Source organism: Hyperoodon ampullatus (genome assembly GCF_949752795.1).
Source record: "Hyperoodon ampullatus genome assembly, chromosome: 1".
NCBI classification, from domain to species: Eukaryota; Metazoa; Chordata; class Mammalia; order Artiodactyla; family Ziphiidae; genus Hyperoodon; species Hyperoodon ampullatus.
In genome coordinates, this window is record NC_136914.1 from 191,882,640 (window position 1) to 191,908,684 (window position 26,045).

Below are 26,045 nucleotides of genomic sequence, written 5' to 3' on the forward strand. Positions count from 1 at the left end.
GGCCCGCTGTCTCCGCGGCGGGGTGGCCGGCCTGCAGTAGGTGCAACAGCCAAAGCTCAGCGGGTTAGAGATGTCGGCTCCGCGCTCCGGGCCCCACCCGATCCCTGAGCAGTTCCTCGGCTGGCCTGCAGGGGGCGGAGAGGAGGCGACCGGGGCTGAGGGGATGATCAGCGTTGAAGACCAGCAAACACTGGCCTTCCCCTTGGTTTGAGGGCCAGGAGCTGGCTTCCAAGACAGGCTGGCCCCATCCGATAAGCTGTGAATTCCAGCCTGCCCCTCGCCCCCCAGAACCTGTAAATCATGTAGGTTAGAGTGTGAGACCTCGCCTCGCCACAGGGTAGGCACTGTTTTGCCTACACTGCTGTAGGCAAAAACTTTGAAATGTATATAACTTTATTCATTTCAAATCATTCCCTACATATTTTAAAGTATGTATCTTAAATATATCAAGTTAAATATCATATCAGTATAATACAATTAAATACACCAACTCACACTCATCTTTATTATGAAATGTTAGGACAATGAAAAGCTTATGCCTATAGAAATTGTGCTGTAAAACTAGTAAAATTCAATCATAAAATGCTAAATCAAGCCCAAATGTGGTGTTGTCTTTTTGTGAAGTTAATGTAATGGATCGGACAAGCATGTGTAGTTATCAGGCCAAACATCAAGGGTCTAGCTTTAAAAACCAAAAACATCAAGATCCAAGCTAATGGTTTAAATCACTTGGTGGTGGTTGGCCATTCTACCTTATGTAGCCATGAGAATGATTCGGGGTCCCGTGGCTAGCTAGGATTTCAAGGCCATGTATAAAAATCCAGATTCTCCTCATTGGTTTATACATGTTTCCTTTTCTCAGTTTGAAGAAATTGGGCCTGGAGAAGATTGCCATCAAGGGGTCCACCTTAAGTCTCCTTGCTTTCTGAAACACTTGCCTCCTTTTTCACACTGCCCTCCACTACCCAACACCATCTGTCCATGGAAGATAAAAACTTAGCCAAGATGGGCCACAAATACTAGGTCTTGTCTAACTTGTAACTGTGTCCCATGAAATGTAAACACTCGATTTGCATACATACTATATCTTCATCCTTACATTCAGTTAGGTATCATTTTTCCCAAAGGGATTGTGTAACTTCACCTCTGCCAACAAAGAATTCATGTCAAAACATATCAGATATGCCAAAATGTTATATAAGCTGACAATTGTATCCTCTATCACATTGTCATTAACTACTTTTATTTTAACTAAAGCAGTTGAGAACATTTCATTTTACTTTTCTAGACCCTGCCCCACAGGTGCTTGGAAAATTTTCTTTCAACCTTTTGTATTTTCTATGTCACCTTCTATTTTACTCTTCCCTACCTCTGGTTCCCTCTTTCAACAGCTCCGGAATTCAGTTCACACATTATGCATCCCCATGGATGGCAGCACTGTCAGGAACTCTCATTAGCTATTCAGTAGTTGTTTGAACAGTTGTAAAAGTCTCCCGGATATTTCCATGCATTTGTGAGCATCCTAACCTTTAGCTCCTAAAGACACTGTTGTCCAAATCTACACAGTACAAAGACTCTTCATATTACTGGTAATCCATTTGTTTATTTTGTATGGCAATAGCTTCTTTAGAAAAATTGCATGTGATCTCATTGAGATACAGTGAGGTGGTTCCCACATACTACAATGTTTTCCCTAGTTGACATTTTCTGGAAATCTGAAAATTGTACGTCTGTTGAACTGAACTATGGAAGTGATTGTTAGTGTACTTGTTTTCTGACTAGATATTAATTGGAACTATCCTGATACGTTTTTAATATCTTTATGCATTTATTTTATCCTACAAGTAAACATAAAGTTTCTGGATCAGCAAGACTATTGTAGCAATAAACACATCAGTTCCTTATGCTTCAATCTGTTCCCCTTCTGAAGCTGTATTATGATTAGGCCCATGGCACAAAGGATTTCTCTTGTGCCATAGGAGAAGAACCCTAGACTTATAAATCCAGCAGTTTAAATAGGAATAGGACAGTTATTTAGTTGCCACCTCACCTCCTGGGAGAGGGAAAGAAAACTGCTCCACTGGAATGTAAATGGCTGGCTCCATGACCCAGAGTTTCATCCATCTTTGAATGTGAACAAATTTTCTCAGGAAGAGAAAAGGGAAAGTCCCTACCACAGAATGAAAGCAACTGATTCCAGGGAAATAAGATTTATTACTCTTTGAATGGGAGCAAATCATTCTAGGTCTAACACTATTTAACTTCCAAGGCTTGTCCTTTAATTCAAGTTGAAGATTTATTTGCTCAGAAACTACTAACTAGGCAGAAATATTAAAATATTCATTTCTGCAAAGTACCTTATGTACACCGAGTACACTTGAGTATAGGATCAGACAGCCATAGGTATATTAGGTCAGAGATAAGTTAACTACAATCTCCAGATACTACTTTTAAATCTGAGAAGCAACTTAATCTTCATCTACTGAGCACTATCAGGCCACAATACTGAGTTCTGTACCAGGTAGTGCAGATTACACAGGTCTAGCATTTTGTTTGGACATATATGTCATACCTCACCTTTCTGCTAAGCATCTCTTCTATAAACAAGAATATGGATAAATGAAAAAATGATATGTTAACTTCTCTCCCAAAATAATAGTTTTCTCACATTATTTATTCCTTGACAGGACTTTAAATTAATTGCCATTATAATGTATCTGTAAGTCACACAATACAAACTATAAAGTCTTTAGAGTTCATAGGTATATTGCTATCTGTGGTTCAGTAAAATATTTTCTCCGTAGGCTTATTCTTTTAAAAATGAATGAATAAGGGCTTCCCTGGTGGCGCAGTGGTTGAGAGTCCGCCTGCCAATTCAGGGGACACAGGTTCGTGCCCCAGTCTGGGAAGATCCCACATGCCGCAGAGCGGCTGGGCCCGTGAGCCATGGCCGCTGAGCCTGCTGAGCCTGGCCCAGAGCCTGTGCTCCGCAACGGGAGAGGCCACAACAGTGAGAGGCCCTCGTACCGCAAAAAAAAAAAAAAAAAAAAAAAAGAATGAAAAAGTTCAATGGATTTCATGAAGAATGTAGTCTATTTATATTGGGAGTTTATATGAAAATATGTCATGTGTAAACTAGGTCTAGAAAGATCACCATAATAGATGTTTAGGAGTTACGCTAAGATAAACTTCAGAGAGTGGGAGAGGTCATAATCTTCAAGACCACGTGAGTGATGCCTCTGCTAGGACCAGTTAAGTCAGATGGTATCAATAGCTACTGATTCAAGAAAAACAAGATCAAGACCAGGTATTCCAAAGAAAGATAAAACCAAGGTCCAGGCTTCATAACACCCACCCTACCTGCTTGAATTACACCTTTGGAATGAGTGCAAAGATCATTCTGAAAAAAGGCCTCTCTCGTATTCTGTCCACCTTGAAATATAATTGAAATACATTAATTTATACATTTTTTTCTCTTTTTTTTATTGGAGTATAACTGCTTTACAATGTTGTGTTAGTTTCTGCTGTACAACGAAGTGAATCAGCTATATGTATTAATTTACACATATTTAAAAGGCAGGATTTTATGAGTTGGACTACATGTATACATCCAGAAAACTAATATCCTAATCGAGATACCAAACATTGTCATCACCCCCAAAAGCTTCCTCGTGCTCCTTACTAATTTATCCCTTCATAGTTGTCCGCAGCCAAACACTGATCTAATTTTAGTCATCATAGATCAGTTTTCACTGTCTATAATTTTATATAAACTGAATAACACAGAGGTATTTTTTTGTCTTTTTAAAACTAATGTCCTACGTTTATTCGTATTCTATTCAGAAGCACAAAGAAAACAGAGTTTCTTTATTTTCAATTAACGGATGCAACTGCAATGTTCACCTGAGGCGCCCCCCACCTACACACACACACACACACACACACACACACACACACACACACACTCACTCCTGAGTGTCTGGGCAAAGGAAGGTGGTGGAGGCCAATACAGAGTAATAAATTTATTCCAGGATGGTAACATTTGTCCATTATAATAGATCGCATGTATTTCAAATTTACATATTTTCTTTCAGATCATTCAGTTCTCTCAGATCCACCTTGTCCCCTGCTCCTCTCGAAATCGGAGTGCTCCTCTCCAAGCCAACCTGGAGTGACTGTGAAAGTCACAAAGCTTAAGCTTCAAAACCCTCACTTGCATAAGTCTCTTCCAGGGCTCTCTAATTGACTCACAGGGTGATATATTTTTACAAACTTGGAAAATCAATATATAGTAACCACATTTGATGAAGACCATTGGATGTTTCCACTCTCATTTCCTCTTTGTCACTGTTCCCCTTTGGTTTGCTAGTGCTGGCATGGCCATGGGAAATTTTGGAATTTGCCTACGGACACTTAGCTGAGAATATATATAGTGTAAATATAGGGGAATATATTTTTGTAGTTTGCAGTAATTTCTGTGTAAGTAAATTATTTATAACAGTCTTGAAAGGCTTCTAGGGAAAATGTAGTCTGTTTAGAGAGTACTTAGGTATTTAGGGCGACTTGAACTGTCCTGAAATTTTAAAGCACACATATGACAAAACCTTGACAGAGGGCTTTCCAGATTTGACAGCAATGATTTAAAAAACTCATGGTATTACTAAATTATAAGTTGTGAAGTCGAAACGAACTTTTCTTAAACTGATGCTATTTTTTAAGAAATTAATTTTAAATAGACAAATTTTGAGATATAATGATTCGATTTTTGTATAGTTTGCAAAATGATCACCACAATAAGTCTAGTTAACATCCATTACCACACATAATTACAAATTTCTTTTCTTTTGATGAGAACATTTTAGATCTACTCTTTTAGCAACGTTCAAATATACAATACAATATTATTAACTAGAGTCACCATGCTGTACATTACATACCCATGACTTACTTTATAGCTGGAAGTTTGTACCTTTTGATCCTGTACACTCATTTCACTCATCCCTACCCCCCATCTCTGGCAACCACCAATCTTTTATCTATGAGTTCAGTTTTCATTTGTTTGTTTCTTGAGATAACATATAAGTGAGATCATATGGTTTTGCCTTTCTCTATGACTTACGTCACTTAGGATAATGTCCTCAAGGTCCATCTATGTTGTCCAAAATGTCAAGATTCTTTTCATTTTTATGGCTGAATTTTTTAGATAGATTGGTAGGTAGGTAGATAGATAGATAGATAGATAGAGATATCACATTTTCTTTATCCATTCATTCATCAATGGACTTATATTGCTTCCATGTTTTGGCTATTACAAATAATGTTGCAAAGAACATGGGGGTGCATATTTCTTTTCCAGTTAGTGTTTTCCTTTTCTTTAGATGAATATCCAGAAGCAGAATTACTGGATCATTAATACTTCTGTTTTTAATATTTTGAGAAACCTCCATACTGTTTTCCATACTGGCTGTACCAATTTATATCCCCACCAATGGTGCATAAGTGTTCCCTTTTCTCCACATCTTTGCCAAAACTTGTTATTTCTAGCCTTTGATAATAGCCATTCTAATAGGTATAAGTTGATATCTCATTGGGGTTATAATTTACATTTACCTGATGATTAGTGATGTTGAGCACCTTTTCATGTACCTGTTGGTCATTTGTTTGTCTTCTTTGGGAAAATGTGTATCCAGGTCCTCTGGCCATATTTTTATGTTGAACTGTTTTCTTGTTATTGAGTTGTGTGAGTCCTTTATATATTTTGGATATTAACTCTCTATCAGATATAATTTGCAAATATTTTCTCCCGTTTGGTAGACTGACTTCATTCTGTTAATGGTTTCCTTTGCGGTGCAGACGCTTTTAAGTTTGATGTAGTTTTGCTTGTTTATTTTAGCTTTTTTTGCTTGCCCTTTTGGTGTTAAATACAAAAACATCATTGCCAAGATTGATGCCAAGGGGCTTATTCCCTATTTTTCTTCTAGGTGTTTTATGGTTTCATATCTTACATTAAAGTATTTAATCCATTTTGAGTTAATTTTTGTGCATGGTATAATATAGTGGTCCAGTCTCATTCTTTTGCATGTGGCTATCCAGTTTTTACAACACCATTTATTGAAGAGACTCTCTTTTTTCCACTGTATGTTCTTAGCTCTCTTGTTGTGAACTGATTGAACATATATGTGTGCATTTGTTTCTGGGCTCTCTATTCTCTTCCATTGATCTATGTGTCTGTTTTTATGTCAATACCATACTGTTTTGACTACTATATCTTTGTAATATAGTTAGAAATCAGAAAGTGAGATGCCTCCTGCTTTGTTCTTCTTTCTCAAGATTGCTTTGGCTCTTGTGGTCTTTTATGTTTTCATACAAATTTTAGGATAGTTTATTTTATTTCTGAGAAAAATGCCATTGGAATTTTGATAGAGACTGCATTGATCCTACAGACTGCTTTGGGTAATATTGAGAATTTAACAATATTAATTCTTTCAATCATGAGCACAGAATATCTTCATGTATATTTGTGTCTTCTTCGATATCTTTCATTAATGTCTCATAGTTTTCAGTGTATAGGTCTTTCACCTCCTTGGTTACCTTTATTTCTAGGTATTTTCTTCTTTTCAATGCTATTGTAAGAGGGATTTTTTTTCATTTCTATTTCTGATAGTTCATTTTTAGTGAATAGAAATGCAACACTCTTTTGTATATTGATTTTGTATTCTGACACTCTACTGAATTTTTTTATTCTAATTTTTTTGATGGAGTCTTTAGGGTTTTCTATATTTAATATCATGTCATCTGCAAATAGTGAAAGTTTTACTTCTTCTTTTATGATTTGAATGCCTGTTTCTTTTTTTCACTCCATAGAATGATTTTGAGATTCATCCATGTTGTTGTATGTAATAGTAGTTTACTCATTTTTATTAGTGAGTAGAATTCCATTGTATGGATATAGAAATATTTTGTTTACCACACTGTCTTGCTTATAGTACCTTTACAGTAACTTAAGTCTTGAAATCAGAGAGAAATACTCTGACTTGGTTTTTTTCTTTTATTTTCTTTGAATATTCTAGTTCTTTGCTTTTTATATTAATTTTAGTATTGGCTTGTCAATTTCTACCAAAAAGTTTTATAATATTTTTACTGGGATTCTACTGAATCTAGAAAAAAATAGAAAAATTTAAGAAAAGTTGACATTTTAACATTACTAAAGTGACATCAGCATCAAGGTGATATAAAATGTCCCTCCTTTTTGTTCCCCTTTTTAACAACTAAAAATCAATATCCATCACAAACAAGAAAATCTCTTTGGGAGTTGTGGAATCCAGCACCATATTACCAGGGACCCAAGAAAAGTCTAACCCACCTGTGTAGCTGGTAGGCAGACACACCTCTGTATGGGCTGTGGAACCAGCAGAAGCCATTGAAACTGTCCCAAATCTTCATAGCTGCAACTGGGAAAACCTGGGGAATGCCGATGTGGGCCGACACCTGTGGATGAGAAAGGCTTTATAGAAGTCCAGCCATCTGGAAAGGAGATTCCAGCACACCACTGGAGAAAAGAAAAATACGAGTTTGAACACACTAGAGAGGATCCCTGTATACCAGTGCTGCCCCTGTACTGTATTGTACACATAACATTTTGGTTAAGGTGGTAGACCTCCTATTAAATGTTCTTAGTAAAACAACATTTCAATAAATAAAACTTCATTTTTTCACATGTGCAATACTTGGTATTAGTTATTTCATAATTTAGGTAAAAACAACCATCAAAACCTTTTGATAAAAGTTGTTTTTCTCTCAAATTTTGAAAAGTATAACAGGGGGTCATACTAACTGCTTTAAGGTAAATATGATTCTTTATGGGTTCAAGTGCTCCTACCCAAGTGTAGGGAAAAAATTGATAACTGCCAGAATCAAGAAAACTCAGAGAATGAGGATGTTGGAGGCAGAATTTCAGGAGGTGACAAATCAAAAAGAATGAATTCTAACGAATCTCTAAAAAGAAACGAAATTGAGCTATTTGTAATGAGGTGGATGGACCTAGAGCCTGTCATACAGAGTGAAGTAAGTCAGAAAGAGAAAGACAAATACTGTATGCTGACACATATATATGGAATTTAAGAAAAAAATGTTATGAAGAACATAGGGGTAAGACAGGAATAAAGACACAGACCTACTAGAGAATGGACTTGAGGATATGGGGAGGGAGAAGGGTAAGCTGTGACAAAGTGAAAGAGCGGCATGGACATATATACACTACCAAAAGTAAGGTAGATAGCTAGTGGGAAGCAGCCGCATAGCACAGGGAGATCAACTCGGTGCTTTGTGACTGCCTGGAGGGGTGGGATAGGGAGTGTGGGAGGGAGACGCAAAAGGGAGGGGATATGGGAACATATGTATATGTATAACTGATAAAAAAAAAAGAAGAAAACCCATAAATGTAACACAATGAATATATTAAGATTAAAAATATGTAAAGAAATACATAAAATATCACATGATTTTTATAAAATAAAAACATTGAAAGCATAACTACATATTGCTAAATAAAAATATACATACATTAAAAAATAATAATAATAAAAAAATAAATAAATGCTGTTAGAGCAACTGTATACCCCTATGGAACCTAACCCTAACCCTAACCCTAACCCTAATGCTATGGAACCTCACAGCATGCAGCATAGACCTAAATGTGAGGGTTAAAACTATAAAGCTCTTCATAAAAATGGAATGTCTTCTTGACATTGCCTGATATTTACTGCTCTTATAGTGCCAGTTGGTAGTAAATAAAACACATGACTAGCCTCATAAAAATTTTAGCAAACGCAACCCTAGATTGGACAAACAGTGTAGTTAAAAAAAAAAAAAAAGAAAGAAAGAAAACTCAGAGAATGAGGATGTTGGAGGCAGAATTTCAGGAGGTGACAAATCAAAAAGAATGAATCTCTAAGGACGTATTGGAACCATATCCTCTTGTGAATTTATTGCTTATGCAATATTTGACTTGCCATTTGGCAAATATGCGAGTTCACTGGAAATGCAGTGACTTCACATTTTTAGGAAAGGTCACCCAAAACGCACACATGTACACCTATATATATATGGGTATTTAGTGAGAGAGAGAAGGAAGAAGAGAATTAAGTTTTTCATTTACCTTCAAGAAAGCATTCAGTGTGGTGGCAGTGAGTATGACTCTCTGGTGTTATAAAGTGTACTTAATATACTTCAAAATTAATATATTGATATGTTTTGTGTACTTTATTTCTACCTTAGGTAAAATATAATTTTCCATTGAATTTTTTAACCTTGATTATATGTGTATAAAAATTTTTTTTTCTAGGAAGTTTCTTCTCCCTTTTTCTCCTTTGGGGATTGATTTCAGGACATTTGAAAAAAAGAAAGAACAAGCAATGCTCTGAATGTGTGACAGGAACAGGCTGTATTACCAATGGGCTCTACCTCTTCACTATGCAGTTTCTAACTTGAAATCAAACCTGTTTCTCAAACCAATATGGGTAGAATGGTACTCTATTCACGATCTCTATGGGAAGTGGCAAGGAGTTTGAAAACATATTCTGTATTTATTAACATATTCAGTATTTATTAACAATGTATGTGGGGTATTTTGGAAAAATTCATTTATTTTAGTAATTCAAATAATATTCAAGGAATGTTTATGGTGTTTATAGTTATGAAAAAAGGCCAGTTTGGCAGACTTGACCAGATTAGGCCCCTCACAGTCACCAATCCTAGCATCCTATATAAATATCATTCTCCTTCACTCTCCCCCTCTCACCCCTACCTCTTACCTTCCTTTCTGCCTTCTCTCCTAGTCTTCCTCTACCGTCAAAACCTGAGAGCTTTGAATTGAGCTTTTTACAGCCTTGGTCAAAACAACATACATAAATTTGTTTCTTAAGGAACAAATAATCCTAATAAGCCTTGCTGAGGTTCATACAGTGAATGAGAAATAATTTTTATTTTAATTTTTGATAAAAGATAATGGGCCATAGGCGGCTCTTAGGAATAGTAGGGTCAGTCAATTTAAATTTAATTTTAGCTGTTAGTTAGAAAGTATGAGGCTAACAAAGAGACTTACTAGGTTTGAGGAGTACTACTAATAGTATAATTAATTTTCATTTATTGAGCAGCAAATGTTTATGGAGCCAAGGACTGAGCAGGATGCTGTATAGCTGCCTTGGTACCTAGTCATCCTTCTGTTTGACTATATCTAAAGCTTCAGTTTATCTATGGGATTTTAAGAGCAAGCACATAGGTCCTGAGTAGACCTGAAGTAGAAGGGAATGAGAAATGCATGGACAGTACAGGTAAGAGAGCAAGTAGAATGAGCTGGTACTGCTGAACTATCACTACATTATAAGTCTCTTGAAGGCAGAGAACATGCCATTCCTTCATGTATCCCTCAGGCTAACCTTTTCCTTGTCGAATAAACATGTCAAGTTTAGAGCAGAAGACTGCAGCTGTGGAAACTATAGCCACATTTGGATATGATGGTTTCAAATAGAGGGTAGGGGAAAATAAAAGTCTGAAACTTTGAAAACCTTACAAGGTTGCAAATGGAACACAGTGGAGCATTTCCAAGGTCGGGGTGGGAGCAGGATTATGCTAGTGCAGGCATCCCTTAGGAAAAGTATCCATTATGGAGAGGGGAAGAGTTGATGGAGATCGTTGCAGTAGTAATTGAGAGGAATCAGGACACCTAGAAGTTCAAAACAGAGCAATGGTCACTGATTAAGTAGTATGCATCATGTGTAGTATAGCGAGTGAACAAGAGTTATTTAATAGGTCATCTCTGAATCCAGATACTTTAAGGCAATAATATAAAAATTTCTCTGTATTGTCATTGTCTGAGTAACATTTAGTCTGCCATTCTGCAGGAATTAAAGGAAGTTCTTACATACAAAACAGACAGACTTCCCTGTTTTATTCACAGTTTCAAAAAAGACAATCATTCCAGGTATTAATTTTCTCTCCCTTTTCTGACAGATGGTGTATCAGTTTCCTAGGACTGCCAGAACAAAGTACCACAACTGGGTGGCTTAAAGTAACAGAAAATTATTGTCTTACATTTGGAGAGTCTATAAATCTAAAATCAAGGTGTCTGAAGGGCCATGTTCCCTCCGGAGCATGTAGAGGAATCCTTCATTGCTGCTTCCTGGTTTCCGGTGGTTGTCCAGCTGACTCTAGCCCCTTGGCTTGCAGCTGAATAGATTCAATCTCTGCCTTTATTGTCACATGGTATTCTCTCAGTGTGTCTCTGTCTTCACATAGCCATCTTCTTAAAAGGAGACCACTCATATTGGATTAAGTGTTCACCCTACTCCTGTATTTCCTCATCTTAACTTAAATTACGTCTTTAATAAGCCTATTTCCAAATGCAGTGACATTCGGAGGTATTGAGCTGAGGACCTGAACATATCTATTTTTCGGGTCGTCAGGGGGAAACCAACTCAAACCATAACAGATGGTAAATGGTAGCTCTGATATCAAGGCTACAAGGGTAGGTTGATAAATAAAAGGTCCTTTGGGGAAATAGAATCATGTACAAAGCTGAATAAATTACCAGAATAGCAGAAGTATTGTAAAAACCTACTAACTGACAAAGTGATGAGAAACAAGGAGAACAATAGGACAAATAAGGTAAGAAATGGAAAATCTATGAAGCAACTAGCAAGGCAGCTCAATATCATGACTTTATGTTATATTGTAACATTTACTACACGCAAAAATTTTTTTTATTCTCCTGTCAATTTGTTTAGATTATTATTAAAGTGAAGGTGCAACATTTGGAAACTCAGGTAGAGATTTTGCAGACACTCATGACTAAGGCTAGAAACCTGGTTTGAGAAATGGGTTGGAAGGACAGACAATCCTGGGGAGGTGAGCAGACAGGACTACACTGCTGAGTCCATTATGATGGGGCACAGTGTGGGTCTGGACTCCTGCCCTCTGCCTGCCCCATGCCTCAGCCCCCCAGCCCTCTCCCTGTGACAGGCAGGCCTGAGAGTGTCCTTCCTGTGGTTTTGATCCCATGGGAATCCACAGGTTCCAGACAGAAGTCAAAGTCCTTCCTTGATGAGGCCTTGATGAGGGGATCCTGGACTGGACATGCCCTTTTCTGGGCTTTGGTCTTCATCTGAGCACATGATGCACTCCACTGCAGGATTCTTTACACATCTGTCTCTCCCCTCACGATGTGGTGAGTTCTCTGAAGACAAGACCCTGTTGGATCTCATATACCAAGCACTGGATCCTCGGACCCGGGTTCTCCTGCCATCTGCCGGCCTTGATCTCTCTGTGGCGAGTCCTTGTTCTCAGGCTCTCCTTAAACACAAACATCATGCAATAACTTTTTTCCCCTAATAGGTTGAAAATGTGGTGGCTACTTGTAACAATGTGTTTCATCCACATGTCTGGAAATTCATTTTGTTTCCTTGGAAAAAAGCGATGAACCCTGAAGCCAATATGAATATTGTAAGTTATTCATATCACTAATATTTAAAAAATAATACTTCCAAAGATATTGACACTATTGCTCTCATTAATTCTTTGATTTATTATAAAGTCTGAAAGATTTCTTTACATAGTACATGTTACCCCAACCAATAAGAAATTCTATTTTAAGAATCAAAAGTGGCCAAGTATACTCATGAAGCTAAATGTTTTGTCTTTTCTGCATTCAGAGTCAGATGATTTCCTACTGGGGTTACCGAAGTGAAATGCATAAAGTTATAACTGCAGATGGTTATATCCTTCAGCTCTATCGGATTCCTCATGGGAAGAATGATGCTAATCATTTAGGTAGGATTGGTGTGAGGGAAAAAAATGAGTGTCTCAAATCCTGAATCAAATACATTCCAGTCAAAAATATTCTAATCATAAAACACTACATTAAGTTACTCAAAAAAAACCTGAACCACCTTGGTCTCTGAGATTAAGCTGAGGGTCTGAGTGATACCAGATTTACACTGGTTTCTCTGATGTGAAGTACACTGGCCCACGATTTTAGTTTGTCGTGCTGGGTGGAAACTCACAGCCCCTGAATATAAGACCCACTTAATTAACATAATGCTGAATTTCCTTAGAATATAATTTTTTCAAGAGCTTTTTGAGGTTTAATTGGCATACAATCAACTGCACATATTTAAAGTGTACAATTTGACATGTTTTTTCATCTGAGAAACTGTCACCACAATTAAGATAACGTATTCAGAAATATTCACCTCACCAAGCAAACTTTTTTAAATTCTAGTCATATAAAAGCCTGTTTCTATCTTCATGTTTATCTGAGAATAAGGAGTGAGTTTATAAAGGTTTTAACAATTTTCTTCTGTAGGTCAGAGACCTTTTGTGCTTCTGCAGCATGGTTTCCTAGCATCGGCCACAAATTGGATTTCTAACCTACCCAGCAACAGCCTGGGCTTCCTCCTGGCGGATGCTGGATATGATGTGTAGCTGGGAAACAGCAGAGGAAATACCTGGGCCAGGACAAATTTATACTATTCACCAGACTCAGCTGAATTCTGGGCTTTCAGGTAAAGAAAAGTGACGATTGAAAATAAATATTGAGTTAAAAAGCATGGGTATTCACTGCTTCCAGTCCAGCCTCATTTTAACAAATTACACTCCAAATAGGAGGAGAAGGAAGTCATCTTCATTCTAATCCATTTTTGGATTCTTCCTTACACCTCATTCCAAGGGTAGCCTTTCCTCCAAACTGTCTGTGATCCCAGTAACCATTATTACGGGATTCCCTGAATATGCTTTTCCACAAGGAATGAGCAAAATGACTGAAGCAAGGAAATTTGCTGCCCCCAGCAGATTCTGAAGGAACATCCACAAGGATTACTAGAAGGTTAAACCCAGTTGGGGTTCATGAACAGCACCTGTCATCATCAGTATTCAAGTGGGGGTGGGGAAGACAATGAAATTCTGACACCATGGGGAGATTATCAAAGATTTCCTCTCGCTGGCCCTCTTGTGCCTTATTCCTAGAAATTACTAATGGAAGTGGAGAAGAGAATTTGTCTGATGACGATGAGGTGCAAAGGTGCTCTTAGAATTTCCAGGAAGTGAAAGAAGCTCGTGTGTCCCAAGTGTAGCAAGGAAGAGGGAGAGTGAGAGGAGAGGAGACTAGAGATGCTGACAAGGGCCAGATCAGGCCAGGCTGCATAGGTCTTGGTGAAGGCCTTGGAGCTCATTCTAAGTGTAATGAGAAGCTTCTGGAAAGTTTTCAACAGGGGAGTGGCATAGCCTGTTCTCATTTTCAAAGGGTTATTCTTGCTGATTTGTAAACAATAATATAGAGCATCTGTTCATATTACATGGCAGTGGAACACAACATACAAATGATTATTAAATCTGACATTCAGGTTCAAGGGTAGAAGTATTCCCCAGCTACAGCTACTATTGTGTTTGGATTAAATTGTAGCTGTAATGCTGTGCTTCAGAAAAGATGTCAGCTGTTTATGAGAAGCCACCCCAAAGAACCCCTGACACTCACTAACAGTCTATAAGCAACAATGCTTAGAGAATCTAGTTTTCTATTTTTCAAAGGAAACCTTACCTTAAATAGGTTTGATTTATAGAAAGTATAGCAAGGAAATATATTCAATTTTATTTTGTCTTTTTTTCTTGCAGCTTTGATGAAATGGCTAAATATGACCTTCCATCCACAATCAACTTCATTTTAAGTAAAACTGGACAGGAGAAGCTACACTATGTTGGCCATTCCCAGGGCACCACAATTGGTAGGTAACAGCAGTTAGCAGGTAGTTTAGTTCATATAGACCCCTTTCCAGTGGTTATGCAGGCATGCTGGTCATCATGCTAATTGCTTTCCATTCATTATATAATGTCTACAGCAACCCAATGATATAAGACCATTATTATTCCTACTGTATATATAGTGAAACTAAAGAGCAGGTAAATAAATAGTTCGTGTAAGGTAACACAGTTATTACAAATAGGGTAGCTCAGATAGCAGGTCAGGAAATCTGATGCCCAAGCCAATGCTCTGAAACTTTGTACCACACAGATTCTGGTCTCAGTTTATTCCATTCATTCAACCATATTTATGGAGCACCTATAATGTATCCTAAGAATACAGCAAAAATTAATAGTTTAAAATCTCTGTCTTCCTACTACTTATACTCTAGCAGGAGAAGGTAGAGAAAATAATAAAAATTAAAAAGTAAAATACACACTATGCTAGATAATGATAATACTATGAAGAGAAAAATAAATCACGGGGTCAGATTAGGTAGCATCAGAGGGGTACACAGCAATTTCATACCAGGAACACCACCAAATACTTTCTAAGTAAACGTGAAGGAAGTCAGTGAGCCAAGCTCATACCTGGAAGACTGATATTCCAGGAAGAGGGAACGGATAGCACAAAAGATCTGACGCTACAGCACACGCAGCACATTCAAGGAACAGCAATGGGGCTGTTCATTGTGTGGATGAATCAGATTGAGAGAGACAAAGATGAGTTGGGTGGGAACGGTGAGGAGGGCCGACTATTCAGGGCTTTTGAGGCTGTTGTAGGGATTTTTGCTTTCTCTCTGAGTGAAAAGGAAACCATAGAAAAGTTTGAGTAGAGGAGTTACATGATCTGACATGTTGTTGAAGGAAAACAGGGCTGGAGCAGAGAAAGCAGTCACTGAATTCTTCCTGTAACCCAGGGGAGAGATCATAGTGACCTAGAAGAGGGGGTGGTAAAGATACCTGGTTAGGTTCTAGACATATATATATATATATACAATATATATATATATATTGAGGGGGAACCAGCAGAATTTGCTTATGTAATGGATATGGAGTGTAAGAGAAAGAGGAATCAAGGATGACACCATGATTTATGGCCAGAGCACGGGGATGATGGAGATGCCATTAGCGAAAATGAGGGAGACAGCAAGAACAGCTGAGGTCGTGGGGAGAGCAGGGACTCAGTTCCGGACCCAAGTGTTAAGTGCTATTGGAGATCCAAGTGGAATGTCAAGCAGTCAACTGTAGAAACAAATCTGGAGTTTAGGAGGGAAGATTGGGCTGAAAATACAAAATGTGAATCATCAGTACATGAGACAGGATGCAATAACCAAAGAATTGAGCTCAGACAGAAAAGAGGAGGGGTTCAAGCACTAAGGCCTGGGCCACAGTTGATTTGGAAGATGAGGATGAATCAAGTGAATAAACTGGAAAATAATGGTGACTGTGGTGTAAGGGAAGCCAGGAATGTCTAGTGTTCCAGAAGACAAGTAGAGAAAGTGTTATTAGGAAAATACTGCAGTCAACTGTGGAAGAGGCTTTGATCAATCATGTGAAATGAAGTCTGAGGACTGACCATTGGTTCTGGCAACCTAGAAGCTATAAGGGGACCTTTCTAACAGCAACTTTGGTGGAATGGTTGGGACAAAAGTATAATCAAGGAAATTTAAGAGACCATGAGAAAAACTGTAAAGGGAAGAGAAAGGATGAAAGCAGAAGGGGAAATAGGGGATTATATGTCACAAATAATGCCGTATTTTTTATGCTGATCCTCACTGTCAGCCAGTGACATTACTTCCTACTACAATTCTAAGCAATCTGAATGCCCATATATGGACATATTCAGGAAAGTGGATGAAATAATTGGTAGAAGCCTGTGGAAGTTCTCTTCCCACTGCTTGTTCATCCTAAAGCATGGATCCCACTGGTAGAATTTTAGACAGAAAAAAGTGTCAGTGAGGAAGAGCTTCCCAGTGTTTCTGTCATTGTGTAATACGTTATGGGCCCAAGGAGATGAGGATGTGTGCTATTTTTTTTTTAATAAAAGCACTTTTAGAGGAAAGGGCAAAAAAGCAGGACTAGGCAGAGGGAGAAGTTGGGCAGTGATGCAGTCCCCAAAAGTCCTCAGCCAGCTCTGTATGAGATGGCTCTTCAGAGTCTTCATCAGTGGGACTAGCTGGCTGGTCCTTTACCCACTTGTTGACCAGTCATTCAATGCAGGATGACCCAGGAAGGGACCTTGGGTTCTCTTGAGCAAATGCAAAATCAAAAGTCTCCCTGCAGCTTCAGCTGAATAAATGCCTTGGACTCGAAGAGAAATCAGGGCAATGAAGAACAGCAACAAAACACATGGTTAACCATGAATTCAAATTCTTTGTTAAAAAGTGAGAAATGTTCTAAATTCCTAAAATTTACTCCTTTAGTTTCCAAAACTATCAAAATTTAAATTTAACCCTTTTGAATGGAAGTCTACCTCAACTTATGACCAATGCCCATGCTTTTTTAAATAGAACATGTTGAACATAGCTTAACTTTTTTTCAGTGATATAGGGCTATAAAATGATTGCATTTAGCTGAAATGCAACAATTTCCTTAGGAGTTATTGATGTCAATAGAACTGCTTGTCCTGACACAAAATAACTCCAACCTACCAGTCTCTTGAGTATTTAAATTTTGCACTTTCTTTCATTTGAACTTCTTTTCATTCTTCTTTTTCACCATTGGAGAGTTTGTCATTATGTCACCATACTCATAAATTTTGGGAAATTTTTTCTGCCTTCTAATTTACATCTTCCAATCAATCTGCTGTGTGCTTGAAAGTTAGATAAGTATCCTTGATAAAATTGTGTCTAAAGTGGGATTAAGTTTATTCTGAGAAGTCACCTGTCCTGACCCTGTATGGACCCATGGACACCCACTCAGGCTCCTTGCGTGTGGTTCTTGCTTACTCTGGGTGATCTGTTGGCTGATATCTGCAGAGTTAGGCAACCAGATAAAGAATCCCTTAATAAACAGAGTGCTCTTGGAAAGACCATTCTTCCTCCATTGGGACCAGGCTGGATATTATGTAACTGAGGCCGTTGTATAATTCGGAAAAATTTTGTTTCGGGGCATTATTGAGTCTCGTCAATACGTCATTATTAACAGTAGGGAGAGATTGTCCTATGTAATTCAACTGTAAAGAATTTAAGTTGATAATTCTTTGATTAGAACCCAGTCTATTTATATGCTACCGTTCATGAAAACAATTAAAAGCAGATGGGCTGAGAATGTTTATTGTATATAGATGTTGGAATTATCTCGGCTTCTCATTTGTCAAGCATTTACTATGTGACTAGTTCCTAGTCACTTTACTTTACTTCACATGATTCACCTCAAGTACTTCCTAAACAACCCAAGGAAGCATTCATTATTACATGCATTTTTAGATGTGGAAACTAAGGCTCTTAGAGTTTAGGTGACTTTTCCAATGTCACAAAGCTAATAAATCACAGAACCAGGTTTCAAACTCTGTTTGGACACATTTCAAATTTGTGCTTTAACCTTTCCACTTATATACCCTACTCATATTAAATGTTAATTATCTCTGTTATGAGATTAGATCATTTTAAACTGAACCAAACCTGTTGTAATATAACATTTTTGTTACTACATGATTATTCTAAAGTTAGCCTATTTTCTAAAATCAGATAAAACAGTTTATTATAACTTTCAAAAAGTTCTACCCTCATGTTCCCAGAGAGAATCTATGAAAATAAAACAAATATACTAAAATCTGATCATTCTGTCGATTTCAGGTTGTCCCAGATGGCACCCTTAGTAAGTCCAAAGTAATGTCACATTGTAAAGCACACACACACACACACACACACACCTTTCACCTTTTGTTGTTCTTTTTCAGGTTTTATCGCCTTTTCTACAAATCCCACGCTGGCTCAAAAAATCAAAGCCTTCTATGCATTAGCCCCAGTTGCCACGGTGAAGTATACCAAAAGCCTGTTGAACAAACTTTCACTCATTCCTCCCTTCCTCTTCAAGGTATGTGATTCCCTTTAACTGGGTCTAAGATATTGTTTGTGGATTTCAAAGTGATGGAAAGAGAACAAACACCTGGTGGACAATCATGTTTATATTCAAGGATGGAAATTAACATGTTTATATTATTTCTTGAATAGCACTGACCATGGTCGAATCCCCATTATAGTTTATGAGATCCCCACCGATTTCTTTATTCTTGATTACTTTGTGTGGATTAGCAATGCCTCGGAGAGTTTTTGCTCCTTCCATGGATGTTTCTTTACCAAGCACCCACACAGGTCTTCAAGGCTGTGATTCCCCCCCAAGACCAGAGAAAGGGATATAAAAGCAAAAGAGTCAAATGAGAAGCCTAAACCACCAGGTCCAAGAAAAGTGGGAAGAAGAAGGATAGGAAAGAAAAGGAAGGGAAGGGAAAAGGAAAGAGAGGGGGAAGATAGCAATGGTGAAGTGAGGCAAGGACTTGGAGACCCCTTATCATACACCCTTGGCTTTCCAAGCCTTTTCCTAAGAGTTCCTTCCTCTTTAAATGGGGATTTCATAGGGCAGTAGCAGAGATTTCAATAAACTGTAAATATTATGGAGGCATCCATGGTAGGGAATTAATAATCTTTCCTTTTTCCAGCGTTTAATCACTGACTTCTCCCACCCACTGAAACCAACACATACACACACATACACAGTCTCCTTTAGGAGAACAGTTTATCTCAGGCTACAAAACTTAGTGATGCCATTTTCTTCTGTGGTTGAGTGCTATTCTTTTTTTTTTCACTCAATTAACACGCATGCCTAAAACCTAAGAGATTTTACCTACAGACCAACTACATTTGTAAAGCTTTTACTCAAAATGTAAAATTGTGTGATGACCCTGAGTATGTTTACAGGTTGCATTGATTCAGAACTTGTTTGTTTCTTACTCATATTCAGATTTTCTGACAGGCAATGTAGAGAGAGGTTTTTAAAAAAGCATTAGACCTTAGGTCAGAGGCTTGAGGCTTAGATCAAGATTCTAGCTGTAATCCAGTTCTCGCTAGACCAAGATCCTGACTATTCATTAGCCTTATATTCTCACATGTAAAATGGGGATAACAGGGTACAAACTACCAGTTAAAAAATAAGTAAGTCACATGGATATAATGTATAGCACAAGGAATAGAGTTAATACTTTATAATAACTTTGTATGGGGTATAATTTTGAAAATATGGAGTTTCTATGTTGTACACCTGAAACTAATATAATATTGTAAGTCAACTATACTTCAATAAATTAAATAAAATGGGGATAACAAAGTGTCTACTTATTTTAAGAACAATTGGGGGTGTCCTTTCAATTTTTAAACTACCAAGCCTCTTTGTCTTCTTAAAGGTTTTGCTGAAAATATGGCTTAGAAGTCAACATTTCCCCTCCTGATTTTTTTTTATTATTTATTGCTGAAATCACACATCTTGGCACTTAATTATGATATTCTACCATGTTGTTTTATGAGTTTATTCCCTTACTCCTGTGACCCCAACTAGACTGTAACTCTGTGTCTTATACTTCTCAGCAGCCAGTGCAGTTCTCAATGCAGCAATTAATACTCAATACTCATACCTGCCCTGTCCATTCCATAACTTTATTGTGGGAATTCAATGAGAGAGAGTATTTAAACCTCTTAAGACAACATATAGAAGTATAAAAATATAATGTCTATTCCCATTTGTACCAGTAAACAAGACAAATCAGTGTCTTTTCTGCAGCTTGTTATTTGCAAATCTTTAATGATGCTTTTATTTTTCAGATTCTATTTGGTAACAAAATGTTCTACCCACAAAATTTTTTTGAAAAATTCCTTGGTGCTGAAGTTTGCTCCCGTGAGATACTGGATGTCCTTTGTAGGAACGCCTTGTTTGCCATGACTGGATGTGATAATAAAAACTTGAACATGGTTTGTATGCATTGAAATTTCTATTCTGAATATTTTGAGCAACCCTCGTGATTACTTGTCTCATCATCACTTAGGAATGGTACTTTATTAGAACCAGGAGTCACTTCAGAATTCTGTCCATGATATGCAGATAAGCCCAAGAGAAATCACAAGTCATTGCTCCCAGTTTTATTGCCTCCACTTTTCTTCCATCACCTCACTGTGCCCTGAAGTAAACAGCTTGTAGGAAAAACAAAACAAAACAAAAAACTCCCTACTCACTTCTGATCACCTGAATAATTGGTGTGACATTTAAATTCTGTGAGCGGAGGCATTGAACCAAGTTGTCAGGTTCCTCTGTAGGAAAAATATGTCTAGATATTGAATATTACTTTAAATATTTTTAATGCTGATAGTCATCTCCATAAACTTTCTAACACTTATTTCAGAGCATTTATGTAAGATCTTGTCCACACTCTTTACATTTTATTTCATTTGCTTTGCACCAAGTGGATGTTTAAAAGCACATATGACAAAACGCAATATCAGAAAGTAGTTAAGAATATGGATTCAGGGTAAAAGCCTAAATTCAAATCCTATCTTTGCAGTGCACTTGAACTCCTCCATCTTGATTTCCCTATCCATGAAATGAGTTGTTGTGAAGATTAAATGAGCTAACATATATAAAGTATATAGAACATAGTAGAAAACGATGCTCATAGTATATCATGTTTTGCTCATAGTATATCATGTTTTGCTACTAATAGTATTATACACTGACAACTATTCTCCCTCAAAATTGTTTAGTTTAGTTATATACCCTCGAGATAAGCCCATATAATCACAGTTTGCAAGCCATAAAGTGACGTACAACTTTTTTGCTCATTTCCTGCCAGTAATGCTGCCCATAAAACTTGATCTGGATCAGAAAAAGTTAAGTCTTAGATGTTTGTGAGAAACTGAACATACATCTAAGTGCACATGTGTGTGCTTGTGTGTTTGCTTTCTAGAGTCGCTTAGATGTGTATCTAGCACATAATCCAGCAGGAACTTCAGTTCAAAACACCCTCCACTGGAGTCAGGTATCATTTCAAGCTGCTAAAACTTTTTTTGTGGGCCTAAACCATTAACAATTTACCTAAAGCACAGTCTTAAAATATTCTGTCAAATGCTTCTAAAAGGGAATTTTTCTGGCACGTGACTACCAGATGAAAATATCTATCAATCCATGTGAATGAAAATCCTACAAAAAACAGGTGCTTTGGGTAACAAGAAATAAATGATGATTATGACTTGAAATTATTTCAAGCAAAACTGCATTTAAACTTGAATAAATTGTTGTGGAGGATTAATAGTCTATTTTTGGAATGAGAAAAAAATTTTAAATAATATTTAAATTAAAAGTAAACTACTTGGGGGCTTCCCTGGTGGCGCAGTGGTTGAGAGTCTGCCTGCTGATGCAGGGGACATGGGTTCATGCCCCGGTCCGGGAAGATCCCACATGCCGCGGAGCGGCTGGGCCCCGTGAGCCATGGCCGCTGAGCCTGCGCGTCCGGAGCCTGTGCTCCGCAACGGGAGAGGCCACAGCATTGAGAGGCCCGCCTACCGAAAAAAAAAAAAAAAGTAAACTACTTGGAAAAGTTGGCATTTTATTATTTACATAGCCAAGTGACTTTTTAATTCCCTTGTGTCTTTAATTTCTCTACATTAGGCTGTTAAGTCTGGGAAATGCCAAGGTTTTGACTGGGGAACCCCAACTCAGAACCTACTGCATTATAACCAGGTAAGCATCTTAAGTTGAGGTTATTTGCATTTTGAAAGACAAAGATATAAAAAGTTAAAGATGAAATTATGATAACTTTGCAGGTATTTTCCAAAGGAATGTTGTTGCCTAGACCTAGCGTTAAGGAAATTATAAAGTAGATGACTCAGTCCTTTGAGTCTTTTTGTCATGTGGAACATCACACTGGTCTCTAATTCTTCACGCTCCAGTGTCTGTGCTCATTCACGCTGCCCTCAAAGTACCACACCACTGCAGTGAGAACCTTCTCGATCTTATCACCCCTCGCTGCATTAGACAGATCTGCCCTGTATCCCAGACCCCCGCATGCTGTCTTCTCCTTTCCAAAGTGCAACTAACTGTTATAATAAACCAATAACTCCTTTTTTTTTTTTTTTTTGGCTGCTCTGCGAGGCTTACCAGATCTTAGTTCCCCGATCAGGGATCAAACCCAGGCTCTTGGCAGTGACAGTGCAGAGTCCTAACCACAGGACCGCCAGGGAATTCCCTAAACCAATAACTCTAACTGTTCATGGGATAGAGCTAGAATCTCTGGTCTTCTTAAACAATTTCCTATCCTTTGTTGATGGCCAGAGAAGTTTTCTCACCATATTCCCAGACATAAAAGAAGGATGGTATGCTTGCAGTTCAAGGCTGGAAATATTTTTCAGCAGACAAGAGCCTTGTATGCAGGTAGATATATTGAGCATTCCTCCTACTTGTAGTACAAAGAAGCCAGGCTTTGGAGTCCATCGTACCTGAGGTTAATATGAGTTGAGACAATAACTTTTCATCTCTCCCCCAGACTCAGGGAGTTATTGACAGTAATTAATGGGTAATGTCAGCTCAGGATAAACTCTCAGATTGTCACAGGCTAATTTTGAATGAGAGAATTACTCTGTGTTTTTCTGGTAACTCTTTCCCCTTCTACTTCACCCCACGTCCAATTTTTCCAACCAAGTAACAACCCTATTAATTTTCATCTGCTTCAATGACTCAATATCTACAAGGGATTTATATTTTTTCAACACAATGCCTTTTGTGTGAAAAAGATGGCCCAGCCTCCTTGTTTTTACATCTCTGATGTCTTTAAAGAGGTCTTCTGAACACAATCAGATCAAACATTTGTTGTAAAGACTTTTCCCCCCAACCATCACAAGCTCAAACCCCCCAGACACAGACTCTATCTTTCTACTGGGCTCTAATAACAGTAATCAAAGACTCCGTCTTGAAGGGCCAAGTGGGGCATGAAACACCCACTCCCAATTCCATTCTCCCTTCAACCAAGCCAAACTCAGGATGGTTTCAACTGACTGAGGAAGTGACACTAATTTAAGAGCCAGAAGCTAGGTTCTGGAAAACACTTTGAATAGTGGAATATGAGTAAAGAAAAGTAGGTTTATTCTTATGGTTATTCTCCACAATTTTCCCTTTTCTTCAACATATAAAGGAATATAGTAAAGTATTAAAATACTATGAAAAATTGCATATAATAAAATATTTTTCTTTGGTGAATTGGCTATTACATAAGTATAAAGAAAATATTCGTATATTGGATTAGAATTCTTGAGAATATCATCCTTAAAAAACTAACCTAATTCTCTGTGAACTGTGGGAAAGTTAGCGGTGATTCTCTTGTCCCCTTGGCCTGCTTTATGAATCTCTTTAAAATCTATGTGTGAATGGAGATTTTGTAAAAATAGGAAATGGGGCTACTGATAGATTTTCTCAGAATTTGAACGTATATTTAGTAAAATCAGGCAAGTACTTAACAAATACAGCTCCTTAAATGAAATGATTACCTATGGAATGACTATACTGGGAGGCCATACAAAGCAAAATAAATGACTCAGGACATTTTGAGTAACTATTTGTGTAGAAACTATCTATCACAGTTAAAATTCAGTCAGATTCACTTCCTTCAGCTTGAGTCGAAATCTAAGTTTTTACTTTGTAAGAATTATTATCTAAAGCCTGCCTATTCAAAGCATGGTCCAGGACCAGCAACCTCAGCATCGTCTGGGAATGCAGAATCTAGGCTCTTCTTCCAGATATACTGGATCAGATTCTTCATTTTATTAAGATCCCCTAGTGATTCACAGGGCCTTTAGAATTTGAGAAGCACTGATTTAAAACATTGCATCCACGTTCCTCTGTGGATAAAGGTAACTCTGAGTGATAATTGTTAAGATTTACTTTTGAAACTGGGTCATGCCATTTGTGACAACATGGATGGACCTTGAGGATATTATGCTAAATGAAATAAGTTAGACACAGACAGATAAATATTGTATGATCTCACTTACATGTGGAATCTAAAAAACAAAAAAATTTAAAAACCTCATAGATACAGAAAACAGATTGGTGGCTGCCAGAGGCATGGGTAAAATGGGTAAAGGTGGTCAAAAAATATGAACTTCCAGTTATAAAATAAGTACGACCTGGAGATGTAATGTACAGCATGGTGACTATAGATGATAATACTGTACTGTATATTTGAAAGTTGCCAAGAGAGTATATCTTAAAAGCTCTCATTACAAATATATATATATAAAAACTACATGTGCTGGTAGATGTTAACTAGATTTATTGTGGTCATCATTTCACAATGTATACATGTATGGAATCATTGTAGTGCACCTGCAACTAGTATAATGCTATATATCAATTATATCTCAATTTTTTAAAAAAATAGGTTAGTTAATGATATCTAATCTACCCACTGAGTAAGTATTGAGTTTCAAGTGCAGTTACTTATAAAAACTCTGATTCTTAAAACTCTGATTCTTTTCCTCTTATGTTTTAGGCCACACCTCCCAACTACAATTTGACAGCCATGGATGTACCAGTTGCAGTATGGAGTGGTGACAATGACCTGTTGGCTGACGCTCAGGATGTTGACCTTTTGCTTCCAAAACTGTCTAATCTCATTTACCACAAGGAAATTCCTATTTACAATCACTTGGACTTTATCTGGGCAATGGATGCACCTCGAGAAGTTTACAATGAAATCGTTTCTATGATGGCAGAAGATAAAAAGTAGTGCTGGATATAAAGAATTATTCATTTACTTTTCCCAAAATAATTTCTTCTCTTCCACATAGCTTTCTGTACTGTTTTGTTTTTGTTTTTGTTTTTTTTTTTTGCGGTACGCGGGCCTCTCACTGTTGTGGCCTCTCCCGTTGCAGCACACAGGCTCTGGACGCGCGGGCTCAGCGGCCATGGCTCACGGGCCCAGCCGCTCCATGGCACGTGGGATCTTCCTGGACCAGGGCACGAACCCATGTCCCCTGCATCGGCAGGCAGACTCTCAACCACTGCACCACCAGGGAAGCCCTTCTGTACTGTTTTAAATGCAATGTTTCTTTCTGACTTTCAAAATATATTAGCATCAACAAACTTTTCATTGGTCATTTTTAATTGAAAAGAATTTTTTTAATTAGATTTTTTTCACTTGAAAATTTATCTGGAAACTCTTGAGAGAACACAGTCTTGGGGAGGTGAAACTTCTCTTCCAATCCTCCCATTCA

General features: G+C 37.6%; 1 protein-coding gene across 1 annotated transcript; it reads left to right on the forward strand.

The window, feature by feature from the left end:
• Positions 1 to 12,397: 12,397 nt before the first annotated feature.
• Positions 12,398 to 25,558, forward strand: LOC307049156 (gastric triacylglycerol lipase-like; the record flags this gene model as incomplete). The annotated part of the gene is given in 11 exon segments (XM_079698559.1): positions 12,398 to 12,464; positions 12,467 to 12,498; positions 12,708 to 12,825; positions 13,361 to 13,476; positions 13,480 to 13,559; positions 14,665 to 14,774; positions 18,695 to 18,831; positions 20,610 to 20,756; positions 21,746 to 21,817; positions 22,447 to 22,518; positions 25,322 to 25,558. Coding segments are annotated over 11 exon segments (1,188 nt in total).
• Between the last annotated feature and the right edge of the window lie 487 nt (positions 25,559 to 26,045).